The sequence below is a fragment of the Malania oleifera genome, chromosome 6, assembly GCF_029873635.1.
Source record: "Malania oleifera isolate guangnan ecotype guangnan chromosome 6, ASM2987363v1, whole genome shotgun sequence".
NCBI classification, from domain to species: domain Eukaryota; kingdom Viridiplantae; phylum Streptophyta; class Magnoliopsida; order Santalales; family Ximeniaceae; genus Malania; species Malania oleifera.
This window is the reverse complement of record NC_080422.1, coordinates 13,103,796-13,127,179: the sequence shown is the minus strand read 5'-3', so window position 1 is coordinate 13,127,179 and position 23,384 is coordinate 13,103,796. Positions and strand designations below refer to the sequence as shown.

At 36.0% G+C, this 23,384-nt stretch overlaps 2 protein-coding genes across 5 annotated transcripts in view; both read left to right on the top strand.

The window, feature by feature from the left end:
* Positions 1–2,884, top strand: part of LOC131158424 (probable plastidic glucose transporter 3) — a 30,342-nt gene extending 27,458 nt beyond the window's left edge. For 2 of the 4 annotated variants that reach the window (XM_058113285.1, XM_058113283.1), the window contains exon 15: positions 2,345–2,884. The gene's annotated coding sequence lies outside the window, so the exon portion shown is untranslated. The remainder of the gene's footprint in view (positions 1–2,344) is intronic. The other 2 variants (XM_058113284.1, XM_058113281.1) reach the window with 1 other exon arrangement.
* Positions 2,885–5,190: 2,306 nt separating this feature from the next.
* On the top strand, positions 5,191–23,041 carry LOC131158423 (uncharacterized). Its single transcript, XM_058113279.1, has 8 exons — positions 5,191–5,276; positions 5,726–5,888; positions 7,261–7,392; positions 7,495–7,588; positions 21,372–21,445; positions 21,555–21,734; positions 22,533–22,586; positions 22,720–23,041. The coding sequence occupies exons 1-8, from the start codon at positions 5,212–5,214 to the stop codon at positions 22,765–22,767; spliced, it is 810 nt and encodes a 269-aa protein (XP_057969262.1). The 5' UTR covers positions 5,191–5,211; the 3' UTR covers positions 22,768–23,041.
* The last annotated feature ends 343 nt before the right edge of the window (positions 23,042–23,384 follow it).

Sequence of the window (23,384 nt, the reverse complement as noted above, 5' to 3'; positions counted from 1 at the left end):
TCTGGATTTGAAGAAATTAGCACAACACAAATAGAAAATACTCCTATATTCATGTGTATACATTATTTCATATTCCCCTTGACATGTGCCTTTTCGGATGGGCTTGGCAAAAACATATTTTTCTTTAGGGGTTTAAATTTGGTTTCGAGAATATATGAAGCCGTCATTGGAGGTCAACTAATAGAAGGGATAGAAGTGTATTCTGTTAGATGTTAAGGGGTGGCTATTGTCATTTTTTAATTTCATGGAGGACGTGTCTTTTTAACAAACTTCGAGGGAGATAAATGTATTTTGCCCCCTTTTTTAGTTGACTGACACTTTGGAGCCAATAATATGTGGCAAATCCTTGCGGCATTTACAAATTGACCTTTAATATGATAGTTTTTTGTTGGCACATTATTCAGAAGCAAGTCCCTGCTTCATCTCTGCTACTCCATAGCAGCTGCCTTCATCTCTGCTACTCCATAAATGATTGATGAAATTGGTCTGCTCACTCCGCTGACTCTCTTAATGCTTTTATTTTATCTGTCTTCATGTATGTATATATATATATATTTACATTCTTTGCCTTTGAGCATCAAACCACATCCAATTAATATTTCTGTACTAATGTATCCCTTTGTAGCCTGTTGCATTGAACCCTACTCTGAACTCACCAAATAAACCAAGTTAATTACACATATGGAATCTCTTCCTAAATACACCTAGTTGGTATGTGATATTAGAACTAAAATTTTTGTTTATTTTTTATTATAGCTATTTTTCCCATTAAAATGTTTGCAAAAATATTTTTTGGATTTTAGCTAGAAGTAACTTCTAATTTCAAAATTTTTTCTACTAATTTCAATTTTTAAATAGCTTCTAATTTTGTTTCCAGATACCCAGCAGAGTTAATTAGCATTCCATTATTTAAGAAATAATAAATTTAGAACTTAACTTCTGATTTCAAAATTTGTTCTTTACTACATTTTTCATAAGCTTATTGTTTTCTTTCAAAATGAATCATCTGCTCATTTTTTGAAAATATATAGTACAACAAGAAGAAGAAAAAGAAGGTTTTAAGCCCTATTAGATGGAGCCAGCTACATGAATCTTTTTTCGATAATTCACCCGATCAAGAGCTTTTTTCAAAAACAATAAATAATAATTTTTTTAATTAAAAATAAAAAAATAAAAAAAATCTGGCTTTCAAGTCTTCATTTGGACTGTCTGCAGGCAGGATGGAGCATCCTGGGTTTTTACGATGGAATGCATTCAATGAAAACGCTTCTTTTCAATTTGATATTGCTCTCTTTTTGACTGGTTGCAACTTGAGTAGTGCAACCATAGGCCTGTTTGGGATTGCACAGTCAAAGCTGCCACTGAGTTGATTTTGTTCTGCCACCCTCTGCCAAATTTGAGTTTCTTCTTTGTTTATAGCCATCTTGCTGTTGAAGCTGGAAAACTTCTTTTCATTTTGATATTCCACTCTTTTTTAACTGCTACTCAAGTTCTACAACCATGGGCATGTGTTGGGCTGCACACTTAAAAGCCGTCACTGAGTTGGTTCCTATTGTACCAGGCTCAGCCAAATTTTGAGTTTCTCCTTTTTGTTAAAATCACGATTTGGGATTGTCAGATTGTAGGGTCCTATGATTCTGCTTTATCAAAATGATGATTATAAGTCGAATCTCAAATTGGTAGGGTCGCAATAGGATCATGTATAGATTGATGGGATGGTAGTAGGATCATAAGATCCTGCAATGCATATATAGTTTGAACATTTTTGCTAAATTACTTGTATCACAGGCTTGGCATTTGTACGCTATAACTTGTAATGAACAAATTTAAGTGGTGATTTGGTTTCTTTTACAATAATGAAATTATGAATTCAAAAATTTATTTTTAGTTCATTAATGTTCATTAAGTGGTGCAAACTTCAAACGACAATGTTTGGGCTTGAGAATGGAGGTGCATATTTAATTTCACTAATGCATGTGATGATAATAATGATGATGATTTTAAGGATTGGGCTGTGGTAGTCGTAGACAGTTATCTCTGCGATACCAATGAAGCAAATGATGTGCGGACGTTAATGTTGAGAAGGCAGCTTGCTAGTAGAATCTTATGATCCTTGATCCAATCTTAGAGTTTGATCCCACTAACCCTCCTAGCGATACTTCTTATGATCCTGATTTTAATGACCCTACCTCATAACCAATTATGTAATTGGAGAGTAAACCTAATGAGTTACTATTGGAATTGATAGATTGCTGGAATGTATATTTTCTACTTGGTATATTCTATTTTGATCGATTACTTCATTCTTTCATTTAAGATAGTTTATCGTACTGTTGATGTGCAGAGAGTTAGCTACTGGGCATTTTTGGTACGAGAATGTCGCTTACTCATGTTTGGAGAAATCCTTCGCTGCCTGGTTTCGACAGTAATTAACTTCATTTTTGGAGAAATCCTTGGAGATGCATCCATGAGGCCCGTGTATAGTGGTTTCCCCTTTCCGCCTAAATAATCTGAGCTCATTCATATTTTTTTCCCCCTCTTGAAATAATGGGTAGTTTGCAAGAGAATAGGATACAAGTGAGACTGATTTTTATACATCATCTTATATTAGATGTTTTTGTTCCCCTTTCAGTAAGAATAATGTTTGCTTTCCTTCCATAGAACCCCCAAATGATTAAACCAAGCACATACCGTGACACATTGACTATTCTTATTTCAGATATCAATTGATCCCGATGAAAATAGCTATAATTCATTTACTGCATCAGGCGCAGTTGGGCATGGACAAGAGTTGAGTTCATTTGTAATATCTATCTTTACGACACAATTTGATACATGCTAATATCTATCTTTTTACTAATTGCTATCATTCTTATTTTAAAAAGTCTTCAAAATTCAGACTATTTAAAATTATTTATATAAAATTACAAGCACTATTTAAAATTCACACTCCGAACCCGGTGGAGTCCAAGGTGGTACTTTTGATAAATAAAATCAATACAAGCAATGAAAATAATCTAAAACGTCAAATATTATAATACGAGAGTACTAAATCAACAAATTTACAAGGGTTTCACCAAGTAATAATATTTACATCTCGTAAAATAAAATATATATTTAACTGGTTTTATACAAGCACTTACTCGAAATTATTTTTTTCTAACCCCACCTTGAAGCTCGCTAGGCCTTATCTTCGGTATATCATGAAATATGAATTAATTATTAGAGTGAGACACCTTTCAGGAATTAAGGATTAGATTAGTATCAGTGTGGCTAAAATGAGTTTTAGTGTAAAAATAATTTAATAATAATTTCATTTGAATAAAAATTTCATTTGTAGACTGTAGATCTCATATTTAAATAAAATCCGTACTTTTTTTCAAAGCATTATTTATGCCTATTAAAGGTCATAATTACATAACCAAATCTGTATAAATGACTTTTTTGCCAATGCATGTCATGTTTAATCCCCATGATGGATTGTGCGGTTCGGACTGAATTTGGTTGATCGACTAAAATTACGTCAAAATATTATGTCTGTAAGATCGATTTGCCTATCACATCCTGGTTCGAAAACTGGTGGACACAACTCTACTTAGGCTAAATCGACTATCCACTGCCAACACTTCTACAATAGTGTGACTGCACTAATATTTCTCTGTAGGTACGGTACCAAGCATTCACCACATCTGTCCCATCGGGGTTTTTCAAACATATAATTGCACTTTATGCAACAAAATAGTACAATAACCTCGTCATTTTTTCAACATATAATTTGAAATAAAATTTCATCATTATTTCCAATGAAACACGAAATAATATAACACCATAAAAATTTCAACATGCTTAATTGTGCAATAAAATAAATTAAACTCATGCCACACGATTTGCGTGTTAATTATAATTTAATAAATTACAGGAGAAAATAAATAATAATATATTCGGGTATATTTTATTAAAAATGCAGGCATTATCACATTCACATATTTAATTTAACTTAAACATGTTTAAATAAAATATGACAGGATCAAATCGACATACTTCAGTTTTGCTCGGACAAATATTTAAATAAAACCACTATCACCAAATTCATATACTCAAATTTAATTAGATATTGTTAAAATAAAAATATAATCAAATCCCCGCTATTTGCATTGACCCAGGCATATATTCCAATATATTTCTAAAAATCCGATTTGATCAAAACTCCGCAATTTAATTTAATTCCAAAATATATTTCCTAAAACCCGATTTGATCAAATCTTTGCAATTTAATTTAACTCAGGCATACAGATATAATTAAAGTAAAATAATTGATTTAAACATATTTTAAAATAAAACCTAACATAATTTATCCCACTAATAAAACCAAACATATTTCAAATATTATCTTATTTTCTAATTTTTTTTTTGTCAACTTTCTAATGCAAACATTGAAAAATAATAAATAAAGTAATATTTGCACAATTATTAAAAAAATTAAAACTAAGGAATGAGTGAAAAATATTTTTAGTATTATAAAGATTTTAAACTTTTTTATCCATCATTACCACAAGAACTGATTTTAAATTTTGAAATTTTTATAATCATGAAAATTATTATCATACAAGTAATGAGTAGGGCGTTTCTAAGTCACAAGACTCTATTTTTTGACAATAGAGGGAGAATCGTCATAGCATACATAGCTTTACTCCTTATATTTATGTAGAATGTTATTTCATTATATTCAAATTCATGACAAACCGATTACAAAGGAATAACTTTACCATTGATTCAAGACTCATCCGATCATATAAGTAATGAAAATTTAAAGAAAATTTGGCATGAATGATACATCATACATATGTAAAAAATTAATATATTAGCTCAAATTGAACTTTTACGTCATTTTTATTTTATAAATTAAATTATTACTAAACTTATGCTTAGAGATAAAGTACTACAAAATACAAACTAGATAAAAATCTACACTACATTTAAAAAAAAAAAAAAATTTCTTATACTGACAATCTCAAACAAGATAAAATTTAAAATTTAATTCCAATAATAGTTACACTGGCACAAAAAAAACAAAACCTTAAGCCCTCTCTAAAGTCATGATTTTCACTTTTCTAAAATAAGATGATAATTTTGTAATTGTTTAAAAAATAAAAAAATAAAAACTATTTTTAATGATGAGTGTTCTACAAATCTTCCGAACATAGTTATTATATGTGTGCGCTTCTCGCTGCCTTGTCAGTCTTCATACCTTCCCCTGCTGCATCGTTCGAGCTCAGGTACAGATTCCCTTCTCTCTTCTCGCGTCATCTCCTTCTTTCGTACGTAATTATGCAATTTAACTACTTCCCTATGTTTGGGTGTTTGGAAAACATAGGAAAGAAAAAAAATTAAAATTTTCTTGTCTATTATTCTTTTGGAATTTCCTTAATTTTCTCAAGCATGAAACTAAGGGATTCATTAGAAGCAGTCAAGCAGCATGGGATCTGGGTTTTCTCTCAATTGTTGTTCTAAATTCTTGCATGCTTTGGTGGACACTTCATTTGTAAATTATTGAAACTTGTGTAAACTTTTTATTGGGTGACAGATTCTTTGCTTGATGCTTGGGTACACCAAGTGTTTGATTTAATCCTTAACTGAAAATAGGAAAGATTACCAGGATTCTGGAAAAAAAGGTTCTTATGATTTTTGTATTTGTGTGTTTGTTGTGATTGTAATTGTGGTGCTGAGGTGTTATATTTTTGGGGATGGAGAGCGAGGAGAAGAGAGTGAAGAGGGCACGTGTGCTGGAAGCCCGGGCTAGAAACATTAGTCACAATGTTCGTTGCACCGAGTGTGGGAGTCAATCTATCGAGGATTCGCAAGCAGATATTGCTATTCTTCTCAGGAAGGTAATTCTTTTGCTTTCAAATGATTATTGGTACAAATTACTGTAAATATTTAGTGAAGAAATGAACCAGCAGCTATCAAGGTCATGCCATATGGCAAAACTGTTTATTTGATTTGGGTGCTTTTGTCAAATTGAGATTGAATTTTGAACACTAGTTGTTGTCCAAGCTTTGGAAAATTGGATTTGGGGGCTTTTGTGACCCTGTTGTAAATTCAAGCAAAGCAGAAGGGACTTTATTGACTATTGAGTGTTCTTACTGAAATCAAAGTTACTATTTCGCAACTCCCAAGGAGCATGTTTTTTTTTTTTATTCCATAGTACTAATCAGTCTAGTATTGGTGCTAGCACACTTTCTCATCCAAATCAAGAGGAAATGAAGGAGTACACAATTGACAAGCATGCAAGATACTGTGTAATTTTCAATTTTATTTCTTCATGTTAATGTCTCATTCTGCAAAATAGAATCATTCGTCAGCTATAAGTTGTAAACCAGTGACAGTTTGTCCTGTTTTTCAATTGATGGTACCTTGATTTATGCTTCTGGAAGAGGAATGATTATGCCAACATTCCCAAGACCTCACGAATGGCGGGAACTAGCAGTAGACAGTAGCCTGAATGATATTTTTGTTGAAGCTGGTTAATCGGACTCTCTCCATAAAGTGCAAACTTTGATTCAATTATATTAGTGAGATGAATGAAAAGTTCCTTGCTAAGCCTCTTGCAGGATGTGAAAGTTAATTAATACTCTGCACCTAGGATTGCAACTGGAAAAGGGAACTTCAAAATGTAAATAAATTAGTTCCCTTGCTGAGACCTGACTTACATCTAATTTTAAACTTAGAAGAAAGATTTGTCTTTTGTTCATAGTATTCCAGTTGTCGTTCTGTCTGAGATGGTTCCTGCTTTACAAAGAAGATTAGGAGTGTGTGCAAACGTATGTTGAATCCTTGTTGGTGGTTACCATCAGGGCCTTTTTAATCCCATATTTTTATGAATAATATAATATTAGATTATCAATTGAATTTAAAATGTTGAATTCTGTCGTTGCATGCTAGAACTATTTTCTTGCCTTCATGCTTTTCTGAGGGCTAATTTACATTGCTTTATATAGTAGTAGTTTGATGGTTCCCACCAATCACCACTTGATTGATAATTGGTAACGATTTAATGTCTTTGTGTAGAACTTATGATGTTTATATTTATTGTGATTCACGACACTTTTGTGACACAAATTGTCCAATTCTGTCCTTAATTTTGGTTTGTTTATGCTTCTCTGATTATATTATGAACTATGATTTCCTTAAACAGCTCAATGAGACGAAATTTGTTTTCCTTATGTTAAATTATTAATAATGCTTGTATTTTTGGTGCAGTTGATTCACAATGAAATTCAGGCTGGCAAAACTGACAAGGAGATCTTTAAAAAGCTTGAGGATGATTATGGTGAGACAGTGCTTTATGCCCCACGATTTGACATGCAGACAGCGGTGCTGTGGTTATCACCGGTCAGTTCTGGTGGACCTTTTTAAAGCTAGAGACTTATTCTTCTCTTTTTATTGCTTTCCTAAATTGTGCATTGGTTTTGAACTGCCGGGTTGCTGCAACAGGTTATAGTTGGAGGTATTGCAGGAGGAGTATGGGCTTACAGCAAGCACAGGCAAAATACTAATGTGCACATAATGGCTCTGAACCTTGTTAGAGGTGTTCCGCTGACCCTAAAAGAGAAAAAAACAATGCTAGAACTCCTTGCACCTCCTCCTTCACAAGCAACTGCTTCTTCTTTGTGGAGGAGGTGGCTGGGATCATGATGCATCTACCTTTTGTTAGCTTTTATCTTTCTTTCTTATTTAAGAAGTTCATACTGGGGAACTATGAAATTGTGGCTTCTTCAGTTGACAAAGAGAAGAATCAACTGGACCAAGAGTTTTTGGGTTGAGGACTGTCTATAATAAATGAGTGTGTTGTCTCAAGATTGGAACCACGGTATTCCTCAAGTGAGGGGTTTTCTAATAAAGCTAGGAGGTGCCGTCCTTAAAAAAAAAAAAAAAAAAAAAAAAAAAGAAAGTAGATAAATGAGTGTTTTGTATACTTCTGTCAGTTTGTTCATTCTCGAGTACATTGCCATTATCTTAATGATTCACCTTACATTTATAAAATGTTAGACAATCTTGGGATATTGTGGCCTTATTGTGCTTTGAATTTCTCATTCAACTGGCATGAGTTGAACTTTTCTGTTACCATAGTTTTAGACTTCTATTTTGTTTGCTTGTTTGTTTGTTTGTTTGTTTGTTTTTTGCCCCTTCTGCCAAAAGAAAGTACCTCTTTTTTGAAGCAGAGGCATGGAGAAGTCTATGCCTAACTTTCACGTAATGAGGACCCATTTACTGCTTGATCACTCGATTGCTCGTGCTAAAATGGCATAACTGGGTGATTACACTGGTTCGATTATATTCTCCATGCTTGATCAGATTTTTTTCCCCAACATTTTTTGTAGAAGCTACTATTTTTGGCTTAGAAGGTCATGATAAGGATCATCGAATAGCATATCCTGGGTTCTTTGCATGCGCTGGCAATGGCTGAGATGCTGAATACAGCTACTACTGTCCTATTATTTTGGTCTACAGGCAGACCAGCAGCCTTTGTTGAACAGTTACGCTTGGTTTTAAAAAAATGCAAGAGTAATATTAGCGTGGACCAGAGGATTGTTTGATGTAACATCTTGTATTTTTCCACTTGGATTTCCTTGAAGTTTCATCCAATTGAATTTCCAAAAGATCTAAACAGCCTGTTCTGCTTTTCAATGGTTTTGTCTCCCACAAATTCTTTCTAGAGTAACGGAGCCATTCATAGAGAGGCAGGGATCTGGTACTAGATATCGGAAGCTGTGTACACCAACAATTTATCAAATGGCCAGGATTCAAGCCACTGAGGGAAGAACTAAAGAGTTTGTCGAGCCCGCGGCCTCAGCTCCTCCACAATTTCAAGCAGGCACAAACCCAGCAATCGGGAGTCCCATGTTCGATTGGCGTGAAAACCAGAGCCGTGACTAGTTGGTGTTTCAACTCTTAGAAACTCTACTCGCATTCGTTGGTCCAATCAAATCTCACACCCTTCCTCGTCAACCGTGTCAGAGTGCCAGATAACTTAGAGAATCCCTCCATGAACCGCCGGTAATACCCAACCAGTCCTAAGAAACTCCAAACATCTTGCACGCTCTTGGTTTCACCCAGTCAACCACTGCTTCTATCTTACCTGGATCAACTGAGATACCATCTCCCAAAACGACATGGCCAAGAAATGCGACCTGCTTCAACCAGAACTCACATATCTTCAACTTGGCGTGCAACTTCTTTTCCCGTAGTACCTAAAGTACCAACCTCGAATGGTTTTCATGCTCTTTAGAACTCCTAGAATATACCAGAATATCGTCGATAAACACCACTACAAACTTGTCACGCCCCGAACCCAGAAATGGGACTCAGGGGTGAAAATGTAAACCAACCAGTCTATGTACCATACAAAACATCCAAAGATACAGGACAATGGACGAGGGTCCCCGACCCCGTGGGGTTCCCAGGCACCCTAAACAAATCCAAACATAACAGAACATACGCAGCGGAATAAGGTCTTACTATATACATACAATACCATACCAGAGTCTACACAAGGACAGAATCAAGGTTCCATCAAACGGGTGCCCAACATATCTCAAAACGGCAACCCACAAAATACAAGTCCTAGCACTTACCCAAGCGCTACCCACAGTACACCGGCCACTACGCTCCCTACACCAGGACGCTAGTTTCGGTTACTCAAAGGACCTGTAAAAATGTACGTACAATAGGGGTGAGACACCTCTCAGTAAGGAAGAGCACAGGTTATATCGGTGTGTGACATTTGAGTGTTATCATGATGCAACATACACGCAGTTAAATGCAGTTTCAGTACAAATTTCACAACAGTGCATACATGCACACACACACACACACACATGATCAGCAATCCCAGTGTTATCACACCCATCGACCCAAAGTTGGCCCACGACATACGGTGTTGGCCCGTAGCCAACCTGCGAACACAGCGCCACTGGCACATGGCTAGTCCCCGACTCCCATGGCATCATACCGGCGCTAAACTAGTGGATCCACACACTTCGGCCTGATCTTTCGGAATAGGCTCACGCCCTTGGATATAGAGTCAGACACTCTGCCAATCTATGGCCAGCAATTTCATACGCCCTCGGATATAGAGCCAGACACTCTTAGTACTTGGAACAATTCGGAACCGCGTTCCTACTAGCATTTCAACCAATCACACACACACAAATGCATGCTCATATAACCAAACAAACTACACCCATTTGGTAATCTAAAATCATGATTTTCCAAACACATACAATTTAAACAAGTCAAGGCACGGTCATCCCTATAATACAGTATAAATCAACATATACGTTTGATTTTCAACAAAACCAAGGATGTAGCCAGTCGCCCCCTTTTTCTCAAAACTGTAATAATGAAAAAATCCATAGTTTTCCTCGTTAGATCCCCCCAAATGAGTAGCCAAAACATACACAGAGTCATGAACCACAGTTCTACCGAGTCCGATTTAAAAAATAACCGATATAAACACAATTCCCCTTACCTTTTCCCCAAACAGCAAATCCCGAACTCTAAGGCCCCTAAACAGTGAACCGAGTTCCAAAACCTACAAATCACAGTACAGAATATACTCACAAGACTATTCTCTACTAAACTACCATATCAAAATTGAAAACCGAGTCTTACCTCGATTTTAAACCGAAACCCCAAAATCTCCGAAATGAGATTTCGATCAGTAGAACTTGTAAAGAATCCTTCCACGATCCTCGTAGTAACTTCAGATTTACGATTCTCGCTACGAACGATGAAGAAATCTAGAGAGAGGAAGTATAGGGAGAGTTCTAGAGAGATAGAGAGAAGATATTTGAGTTTTCTTAACTTGGAAGTAAAGAGAACTTCTATTTATAGCCCTTTGACTTGGGCATCCTCGTCGACGAAATGGTGTCCTCGTCGACGAGGTCATATAGACAGCTCATCGACGAGACAATGGATTTGTCAACGAATCCTGATATCACCAGTTTCCGGAAATCTCTTACCTTCTCCTCGTCGACGAGTCTCTAAACTTCGTCGATGAGACTTACATGGACTTCGTCGACGAACTTTGGCTTCGTCGACGAATCCTGCTAAATTCTCAATTTGCCCTTTCTTATTAATTTAAACTCATATATCACGGTTCGGGTTCTTACAAAATTGATACAAGTATTCATGGAAAATCCTGTTCATTAGGTCCATAAATACTGTCAGGGCATTAGTCAACCCAAATTGCATAACCAAAAACTCTTAGTGACTGTATTTGGTTTGGAAAACAGTCTTCGCAACATCCTCAGTCCTAACTTTCACCTGATGATACCCTGACCGTAAATCGATCTTCGAAAAGACCTGTGTTCCCTGCAACTAGTCAAACAGATCATCTATACGAGGCAACGGGTATTGGTTCTTCACTGTTACCTTGTTGATCTCACGGTAATCAATGCACATTCTCATTGACCCGTCCTTCTTCTTCACGAACAATACTAGAGCTCCCTAAGGTGAAACACTAGGTCGGATAAAGCCCTTATCCAGTAGTTCCTGCAACTACTCCTTCAATTCTTTAAGTTTAGCTGAAGCCATCCGATATGGAGCTTTCGAAATTGGTGTCTTGCCTGACAGCAATTGTGACGCCCCGATTTTCGTACAATTTTTTTTCCAATAATAATAAATAATTACACGTCATCCATAACATTCACAAATTAGTCACGTCAACAATCCTACTATCATTCATACGACCCGACCCGCATTGGGTATCAAGTAAAAAGTTATTTTATAATACAACCTAACAGCGGAAGACAGTATATACATATCAATTAGAATACAATACCCAGAGTATCAACGTACATAAATACACAATACTATCTCATATCCAAAAATAATACAACTCTAGGGAATCACAACTCCCTGGTCCAAACTCACCCTATATATCAGGGTCTCAGCTCCCTATGATCACGGAGCTCTACCACCTGGCTTATCTCTGTCCCCTGAAAAATTTAGATAATTTGGGTGAGACACATCTCAAGAAGAAGGAATAAATTATTTACAGTGTGTGGTCATATGAGTTCAATTACAATATCCTTTACTTTTCAAATCATCGTTTCATTTGCGAAAATACATTGATATACACATTCTCATAATCATATAGATATATAACACAAGTTTTATAAGTTTTAAAAATCATTTCTCAAAATCAATCATTCCAACACATTTTTACCTGCAAAATTCCTGAGAATAGGGAAGATTACCCCCCCATACAAGTAGCTTCCCTCTGCCCTGACACATTATACAGCCGGGTATGACCACATCTGATATCTATCAGAGCACTCACCTTACTCAGTAAGCTCTCAGGCGGAGAGTTTCACTTCGCCTTAATTATATATGTCATTAACTCATACAGTTCATTTCTCATATTTAACATTCTTTATTTCTCAATTTCCATACTTTCTTTCATTTCTCATTTTAGCCAATGTTATCATTCTTTCACTTTTCGTTTCCATTTTACTTTCCGACTCATGAGTATCATCGGTATCAAATACCAACATCGCGTCTGTAAGTCATAGTCACCCTGAGGATCTTTCTATACACGTCATGCTTCCCCTCATGGTCAAGGTTGTGCGGCCCAAAGGCTGGATCTAACTGCGATTGGCCGACCCAGTTAGATCAAATATCATATCACAAATCATGTCTGTAGTACGACTGGCCGACCTATAACCCTGATTCGGACTTAAGGGGCCCAACAACCCTACACAATGGTACAATCGACTGTCACGCCACACGCTCCAAAAGTCCATGTGGTTGCACTAACACCACTAGCAATGATACCGTGCTCAATATCATAACCATCCAACAAGGTTTATCACAATCATTATGTAGTATTGGTATTTTACCATTCATATTTCACGTATTTTCACATTTCTCATTTTCTTATTGTAGAATTAACATTGCAATATTTTCATTTCACATATTCACATTTCAATATCAGTATACTCAACACATTTCATCATTTAAATGATATTTTCTCAACTCATAATTCATTTCATCTCATACTATCATACACATATCTTATTTTACAATTACTCAATATTTCTCAAAACACATTCCATATTTCACTTTTCTTCATTTTCTCAGAAAATACATTTCTTGCACATTTCACTTTCATCATTTTCACACATTTCAATTCTCATATTAAAACACATTTCAGCATCACATATTTCATAGGGTAAATCATCTAACTCAGTTTAAACATTTCTCAATATAAATCATATGCCACACAAATTCATCTCATATTTATATCAAAATAAATTTCAGGTAAAATAACATACGTCATTTTCACATATTTCTCAATCCATAATTTTCATAAAAAGACTATTATAATTTATTCCCCTTACCTGACTTACTAAGAGAATCGTTAGGACCCAAATCCTACGCCCTTGACGCCTGAAATTTAACTCTTACAATTTGCATTTTTCCCAGATTAATTAATCTATTTCTCCAAAATAATACTCATCTAACATTTCCTAGGCTCCATATATGTGACGCCCCAAAACCCGCCAAGTGGGGCCCAAGTGCCACGTGTTCCAATCACCTGTATCTGATACCATAATTAATATGCTCGCAGCGGAACATAAATAAATAACCTCAAATAAATACCAGAGTTCTATATAACAATCGAAAAACAAATACTACAACATCCAAATATCCATATCCACAACCAGTATTTAAAACATAATCTCGTACAAATATATATCTATACATATATCAGTATCTCACAATACCCCCAAAAAGAAACCAGCAAAAATAGTCCCAGCCTAGGCCTTCAAACCCGGTCTCCAGAAGAACCTGAAAAATTGTTAATCCATTAGGGTGAGACACTTCTTAGTAAGGGTGGAATAAATTATAACAGTGTGTGACCAATGAGTTTTAATCTTTACATATCAAAATAAACTGTTTCTCACATAATATCAATAACAACTAAGAAAATGTACCATTAATAACATCCCCGACATCTAATGTCATACACACATCCAATATGCACAAGTACATAATTTTTATGTAGGCAAAAGTCTGTGAGGATAGGGAAGATTACTCGCCCATGCAAGTAGCTTCCCCCTGCTCTGGTACTAAAAACTACCTATCAGAGCACTCACCTTACTCAGTAAGCCCTTAGGTGAAGAATTACCTCGCCGCTAGTATACAAATCTTTATTATTTTAAAGGCAAAGGTTTCTGAGGATTGGGATGTCTACTCGCCCATACAAGTAGCATCCCTTTGCACTGATACCAAGAAACTACCTAGCAGAGCACTCGCCTTTCTCAACAAGCCCCCGGTGGTATGTTTACCTCGCCGCATGCACACACGTGCATTCACAATATGTTATACCATTATTTTTATGCTATAATTAAATTCACATGCGCACAACACATCCACACAGGAATCATGCATCTCATACTTCATCTTCCAATGTCCTCAGTACGTGGCCCACACAGAGCAACTACATATATGTCAGTACGTGGCCCACATAGGCACCTACGTACTTCTTATCTACACGTGACCCACATAGGCACCACTAACCACACAAGGTACATAACATGGCCCACACAGGCGCCATTATCCACACAAGATATAACGTGGCCCACACAGGCACCACTACCCACACAAGGTATATAACATGGCCCACACAGGCGCCATTATCCACACAGGATATAACGTGACCCACACAGGCACCACGACCCACACAGGGTATATAACATGGCCCACACAGGCGCCATTATTCACCAATATCCAATCCCCATGACCTATCCATCATACATCAGTAGAATAAGCTCATCGACCTGCCAATGTCCTACCCCATATAAATGACAATATGACGAGTTTCTCGACCTGCCAACGTCATATCATGATTTATATTTAGACAATATAACAACCTCCTCATGCCAACGTTATATTGAGATGCATACGAATAACCACACCAGTTAGTTCACACAGACGTATCAATGCATTTCCACACAAGAATCCAATAGATCAATTCATTTCCCACACAGTATCCCAACAGATCAATACATTTCCACACATGAGTCAAACAAAACAATTCATTCATCATGTCATAATCATTCCAAACATCCCCACATGCACATCTAAATGCCACAACAATTTATATTCAATTTATTAGGAAAAATTATTCCCATGTCACACGAATTTAATATCATATGCAATTATCCCAAATATAAATCTTAAACAAAATCATCATTTTTTTAGTAATTAGGCTATTCTAAAAATCATATAGATAAATAATAAATTTTATATGCTCGTAAATAACCGATTCATCTTAATAAAATACTGATATAATTTTATTCCCCCTTACCTGATTCTCTGAATCATGCCTGCAGGGCTCCCAAACTTATACCTACGACGCTCACCCGAACCCTAATTCAATCAAATCAATCCCAATAAAATATTATTTTAACCTTTCCTAATTTATAATAATTAAATACCAATTAATTTCTAAATAACTCATTTATCCTAATTTTGGGCTATTTCTACAACAACCCCACGAGAATTTCACTCCGCTAGATTTGTAAAAAATCATCCCTAGATTCTTGTGGTGGTGTCTGATTGCCCATTTGACTTAAAATTTAGGAAAAATTGAGACAATAATGAGAATTTGGCTTACCCCAGGCGATATGTCCACATTATTCCTACGACAAATCCACTTTAGTAGATATGTCGGTGGCGGAGAATGGAGTCTGGTGGTTTTTTTGGATTTTCAATTGGGCGAGAATCCGCCCCGAAATCGTAGAAAGAAGACGAGTGAAGAATGTGAGCTGAGAGATGTTCTTTTTTTCTTCTTTTTTTCTCTTTCTTTCTTTACCTATTCTGTGCGTGAATCTTTTTTTTTTTTTCTTCTTTCCTTCTGTTTTGTTCCAACAGGAAAACTTAAGCACTAAGTTTTCTTTTTCTTTTTCTTTTTTTTTTCTTTCCTTTATCCTACTTTACTTACTTTATTATATACTTATATATATTAGTTACATATATACTTATATATATATATATATATATATATATCCACAATCCTCAAATTTCTTAATTTAATTAATTTTCTTAGTAATAATTAATTAAATAATAATATTTTTTTAATTAATTAATATTTATTTATTTATTTTTTTTTTAGGTCGTTACATTCTCCCCTCCTTAAAAGAATTTCGTTCTCGAAATTCGCTAATCAATCTTTTTACAAAATTCTAAAATTACCTAATCATCATTACACCACAAATTCAATATACTCCACAATTCTAAGTAAGCATATGAATCTAAAATCAAATCAATCTTTAATATAAAATCATACCTGCTCCTGCACCACGAGCAATATCTCTATCAGCCGGAACCATGGTATACACACGCGTTGGACCACCACGAGGCAGTAGCTCATTCCTCTAGTGTTGATCAGGAGCAAGTGCATTGTTCGGCAGTCCCCGACAATCTCGGGCCATGTGGCCGTATTTTCCGCACCGATAGCACTTAATGTTCTTGGCTAGGCATTCTCCCCAAAGCCTCAACTTACAACGAGCACAATAGGGAGGTGACGAATCGCTCTTACGTCCTTGATTACCTCTATCAGATCTCTGTCCCCCAACATATTTGTCCCTCTTCCACGAGCCCTGTCTGGCATCATCAAAAAAACTGGGAGGCATAGGCCTCTTCCTCTACTCCGTCATCTCTGCACTCCTCTGCAAACTCAATTCTACCACGGTGGCTCTATCCACCAGTTCTGAAAAGTTTTGTACCTTCAGAACTGCCACTTGCTTGTGAATTCTCGGTTTCAATCCCCTCTCAAACCACCTCGCCTTCTGGAACTTATCTGGAACCATAAAAGGTGCAAAACGAGAGAGCTCCATGAACTTCGCAGCGTATTGCTGCACAGTAAGTTGCCCTTGATTCAGGTGAAAAAATTCCTCTGCCTTCGCAGCCCTGGTGGTGGTAGGGAAATACCGATCATAGAAAAGTTCCTTAAATCGACTCCAAGTCATATCTGTGGGTACTGCCCGCTGTTCCTCTAATAGCTTTACTGCTTGCCACTAGCATTCGGCCTCCCTTGTTAGCTTAAAGGTAGCAAAGAGAACCTTCTGTGCCTCAGTGCAAGATAACACTGCCAACATTTTCTCCATTTCTTGTACCCAGCTCTCCGCTACAAGTGGGTCAACATTGCCCGCAAATGCAGAAGGTTTCAAGCGAGTAAATTGGTCAATCGAACAGCCTTGGTTCACAGGTGGGCAGTTCTGTCCTTCAAAGTCTCACCTAATTTCTTCCCGAACCTGCCGAGCTAAACCCCGCAGTAGAGTGGAGGTATCAATCTCTCCCACACTAGTGGCTCCTACATCATTCTCCTCTCTAGCATCAACGTCCTTTCCCCTGGAATCCATCCTATAGACAGGACAAAAGCCAATTTAGAACCTTCATATCACATTAAATACAGTTATAGAACAACGAATTAGTTTAACATTTAAATCCTCAATTAAAACATCAAACAACTAGTTTATCCTCAAATCAACCTAACTCTCAAGTTCGAATTCTGAGTTCTAGTCTATCTGCTCAGAAACATCACCGTCAACGGATTTGCTGTGGTTTTCTGAAACTGGCCTGATTTAGAAACTCACAAAAGTTCATCAAGGGATTTTTGCCTCTAAGCTACGAATCAAAACTCAAAATCTCCTATCAACATCCTAATCTACCCATTCCTATTCTTATTCTTATTCGTACCTATACTTTGGTATTAATCAATCTTAAAGTCTGCAGAATCTAAAACCTAATGCTCTTATACCACAATGTGACGCCCCGAAACCCGCCAAGTGGGGCCCGGATGCCACGTGTTCCAATCACCTGTATCTGATACCATAATTAATATGCTCGTAATGGAACATAAATAAATAACCTCAAATAAATACCAGAGTTCTATATAACAATCCAAAAACAAATACTACAACACGGTGACTCAAGGAGAAAGTGCCTCCTCCAATTTCTACTATTGTACCTCTAGTTCCCTCGTTGGATGATCTTATTTGTCATGATGTTGATCCTACAATAGCTGTTCGAAAAGATAAATGCACTTGTACCCAACATCTGATCTCTAATTTTGTTTGTTATGTTTTCTTATCATCCTCTTATTATTGTTTTGTTAGTGCTCTGTCTTTTGTTGCTCTTCCAAGATATATTTCCGAAGCCCTATCGCATTCTGGTTGGAGGACGACAATGGTTGAAGAGATGCGTGCACTACATTCTAATGATACCTAGGATTTGGTACCTCTTCCTCCTGACAAGTCTGTGGTTGGTTGTTGCTGGATGTACAATTTGAAAGTTAATATGTTTGTTCATTTCTTTAGCAACCACTTGTCATTGGCCTCTACATCAATTAGATGTGAAGAATGCTTTCCTACATGGTGATCTTCATGAGGAGGTATATATGGAGCAGCCTCCTATGTTTGTTGCTCAGAGGGAGTCGGGCTTAGTATGTGGGCTCAAGAAATCATTGCGTGGATTAATTGATTAAAACAATCTCCAAGAGCATGGTTTGGCCGTTAGATTATTGTAGTACTTGAGTTTGATCTTCATCGGTGCGCAATAGATCACTCTGTATTTTATCGTCATACTCTATCGGACAATATTTTGCTTATTGAAGTACTTCTTGGGTATAGAAGTATCGAAGTATTGAGATCTTTTATGGGAACTATCTTATCATAGAGGAAGTATGTTCTTGATTTTTTAGATAAGACGGGGTTGTTGGGATCCAAACTTGTTAATACACCGAGGGATCCCAATAGTAAGATAATGCCAGATATGGATGATTTGTTGCCTAACCCAGGTTGGTACCGGAGACTTGTTGGAAAGTTGAATTATCTCATAGTCACTTGACCAGATATATCCTTCGCAACAAGTGCTGTGAGTTTTTCTCTTGATTCCCCGAGAACAAGTCACCGGGGTGCAGTAATTCACATTTTGAGATATCTCAAAGGTGCACCAAGGCAAGGTCTCTTATATTAGGGTCGGGGCACACTCATATTCAAGGATTTACAGATGCAGATTGAGCCGAATCACCTTTTGATCGAAGATCCACAACCGGGTATTGTATCTTTGTCCAACTTGAAGGGTACTGTCAATGGTTATATAGTCTTTTAGCATTATTATTATGTGTTAAAGTTTTGTTAGTAATATGTGAGTTAGTAAGGGTATTGTGGTCATTCCTATTGTACTTACATAGGGAGAGACCTATCAGTGAGCTTAGGTCTTCCATTTTACCTAATTGCTCAACATTCTTTATGGTGAATCGGGTTTGGAATTTTTAGGGAAGCTAGCTTTTAGGACTTGCGTAGGGATTGAAAGAATTGGTTGGATTTATTTATGTTTTTTTTTTTTTGTTTTGTTTTTTTTTTTCTGGTTTGTCCCAGATATTTTTGTGAGATGTCTTACTCTCCCCCCTTATAAATTCTCTTCCTATTAATGAATTTCTTTTGCTATCCAAAAAAAAAAAAGAAGCTGCAATTGGTCTTGGTATTTTGAAATCTGTAACTTGAAATGTTTGAAGTCGTGCTCTAAATTTATATTTTCCAAATACACACACACATAACATACTTTCATATTTGAAATAGTGTTCATGTAATTCTTGGACCACTCACTGGCTCCCCTTTATGGGTTTGATCAATGTTTTAAAAGGCTCAATTGAGGCTTGCCTCAAGGACAAGCCTAAAATGTTTTGAGGCTCAATCTAAAGTGCCAAATTCCAAAAGGCCAACATGTTAGACGCTAAGACTTACGTATTTGTACAAAAGGCACACCTTTTGCGCCTTTTTAGTTGAGGCTTATGCATTTTGGGTGTGTGATTCACTGATTCTTAAGTTAGATTTAGCTAGAAATGTTGAACTCCATGTTTATATAAAAAGAGATGCCATAATTTGTGTTGATTCTAAAAGTCTTGAACATCAATGTTTCCAAAATAATCGAGAGTTGTATCTAAGATCTAAAAACAATTTGAACTTTGTATGGCTATCTCTTGTCATGTTTTATGTAATAAATTCAAGTTAGCCATTTTTGAATGGACAACTAGTAGCTTGCAAACTATATTTGATTGTTTTTTTAACATTATACTTTTGAAAATTTTCCCCTTTTTAACATTATTTGTGAGTTTCTTAATTTCTTTCTAGCATATATGTAACTTGTTTACATGTTGTTATCTAAAAATAAAATTCTTAGAAGGCTTACGCTCAACGCTTAAGGCTCTCATCTCGCCTCTTGAGGGTTAAAACGCCTTGCCTTACGCCTGTGCCTTTTAAAACATTGGGTTTAATTTTTGCTTTATGCTCTATTGACCTCCTGAGCTGATTAATTGTATTTGGACCGTCAATTTCCAATTATCTGCTAGCTATTCTAAACTTTGTCAAGTTGTTGAAGCATGTTTTTTATTGGAATTTCCCCATAAATTCTTGACAAGTAATTTTATATATAAGTTATAGGAGGCACATATGAAGGAGGGTTTTGTTTTTGTGGCTTTGGACTATCCTTGCTTTATGGCAGGGCATGAACCTTGAAGCATCAGCGTCCCACACCTCTCATACACTAAAACACCTCTGATATGTGTCAAGCGCTTCTATAGCATGCTGTCCCCCCTTCCTCCCCACCACCCCTCCCCCTCCCCCTCCCCCTCTTCCTCTTTTTTATAAATAATTTCTGGACATGTTGGACATGGAAAATCTAACGTTAAGGGGGGAAAAAGTTAAAATCTTGGTGGCCTAGTTGTCATTATGAAAATTTGAGAGATTTCTTAAATTTTACTGCAGACATTTTTTTATGCATTAATGAACTTGTAAGTTCTAACTTGCATTGATCACATCACCCAAAAAAACTTGCATCAATAAACGAAGACTCTGAAAAAAAAAAAGAACTGTATTTATGAACATTTGATGCAGATTCAATGATGCTTGAATACTGTTTTTATTTACTTTTTAAATGGTCCATATTTGGATAAAAAAATGTTATTAGCATAAATAAATAAATAAATATATATATATATATATATGTCCTCGCTTCATAAGAACTAACATATCACAAGATATTCTTTTTCTTTTCTTTTTTTCTAATACACTTGTAATCTTTTGGGTATGTGCTCTTGTAAGTGAATAAATTTTGTATCTTTTCAATTCCATATATGATTATTGCCTTTTTGACTGGCTTCAGCACTAATAGTTGATCTGGTTCATATTATTGGTGAATGTGCATGGAGCAGAATTTATTCATACAACCAAATAATCAATATATATGAGTGATCATATCTGAATGAAGCTTCTTAATCGTTTGATTCTACCGATCAGGTACAAGTGCTGATATTATGAAGGTTGGTGGATACAAGTTATCTGCTTTAGAAATTGAAGCAACTCTTTTAGAGGTATTGTTCAGTTTATTCTTGTTCTACAAAGCAGTGCTTGGTTCATGATAAATGTTCTTTTGTAGCAATGAAGAAAATGTTGACAATTAAACCATCCTATTTCCTATAGCATCCTGCTGTGTCGGAGTGCTGTGTCTTGGGCTTACCGGACAAGGACTATGGTGAAGCTGTTTCTGCAATAATTGTGCCAGAACTTAATGTAAAGGAGAGACGAGCACAAGAGTTGAAGCCTGCTATAAGTTTGGTAGAACTTTGCACTTGGGCTAAAGATAAACTTGCCCCTTACAAGGTATTGCTACATGCTTGTTTATTTCCTTTTCCATTTTATTGGAAGAGCTTCTTTTGAATATTCATATCAAATCATGCTCCTTGCTCTTTATAATTTCCGTATAAATGAAATTCTGAAATGAAAACCATCTGGTGGAGTTGTTTTAAAAGTCTGACTAATCAGCCGTAGACAACGAGGCTGACATGGTTTCGGACTTCCAAAACAACTTATTGCAGCCATATATGGACTCAAAACAAACCACTTTTCAAGCAGTTAATGTTTTGCAATGGAAGGCCCAAGCCATTTGGCTGTGAGAACTAGTTTATTTGGCACCCTCCCCACTTTTCATACACACAAAGCGGGGAAAAAAAACATTAGTTTTTCCCCAAGTTCTTTATTGAAACTGCCCTGCCCAATATCCGGGACTTCTAAAGCTTCTTACTTTTTTCTTCTTCTTTATCAAATTTTGATTCCATGTGTTGTAAGCTGCTGTTTCATTGATCTAAGCCTTCTGAAGAAATGCCCGTCTTTTATTTTTCTCTCTTTCTAATAGCTTTCATAGCACATGATGTGAACCAACTGTTCCTTTCTAAAATATTTTTAACCAGCTGCTCTGTTTGGCCCATTTATCTGACATTATGTTGATTTTTCTCTTATATATTTCCCTTTTACCTAGGCTTCTAGAATACTCAACTTTATGCTAGATGTCAATGATTGGATTTATCCATACTATAATATGGAATGTTTTGGATAATAGTTGTAGTTATATTTGAGCATTCATTTCAGCTAGTATACAAATTTAACTTCTTATCTTCTTAGCTACCAACTCAATTGTTCCTGTGGGACGCACTGCCTCGGAATGCTATGGGAAAGGTAAGCTATTTAACTGTGTTTTTGTTCAGCAAGAGGAGAGTTGTTTTATTTTCTTACCCTTAATTGGTCTATCTCCGTGTAGGTTGTCTCATTGGAATGTTATCTCATAAGGGTGTGTCATGTCTAATTTCAGGTCAATAAAAAGGAGTTGAAGAAAAAGCTTGCTGCTGGAGGGCATTGACTTGCTTTTGCAAGAATGTCCATACTTTAATAACTTGGAAATGTGTCTCTTCTTCTAGCACTCTTCAATTGTGCCATTGTGCCATTTTTTGTTGTTAAATCTCGTAAGACAGTTCAAACTATCTTAAGCCAGATATTAGTTTAGCTGGAAGGAAATCAAACATTTAAATTGTGGGGGAGGATCCTGAAAGTTGAATTGTATATCTTAGATGTGTCGAATATTTAATCCCTTTTCCATTGTGAACATTTGAATAAAACATGGCTTAAGACGTAAATTGTGGTATCCTTGGCAACTTACACATATTTCTTTCCTCATGTTGTATTTGGGAGTATGAATTTCAGATTTTAGATTTAGTTTGAGTGGATGTAGACAAATTTTAATACAAATTTATATTCCATTTTATTCAAATTTGATATAAATCTAAATCCAAAACCCTAATAGCCACGAGTTAGTGTATGTTTCACGTGACTTTTTCATGTTTGCTTGCCCAATGGATATGGCATGGACTCTGTCCCACTTGTAATACTGCAGTGAAGTTAAAAACTATTAAGTAATATATATATTTGTTGGCTAGTTAAAACTACTGTTGAAAATTCATGTTGAAACACACTACTGTT

Excerpts from the sequence above, each read along its gene's own strand:
- LOC131158423 (XM_058113279.1), top strand. The coding sequence starts at position 5,212 with ATGTGTGCGCTTCTCGCTGCCTTGTCAGTCTTCATACCTTCCCCTGCT. Across the intron at positions 21,446-21,554 it reads TTGAAGCAACTCTTTTAGAG|CATCCTGCTGTGTCGGAGTG; the intron begins GTATTGTTCAGT and ends TATTTCCTATAG. Across the intron at positions 22,587-22,719 it reads CTCGGAATGCTATGGGAAAG|GTCAATAAAAAGGAGTTGAA; the intron begins GTAAGCTATTTA and ends GTCTAATTTCAG.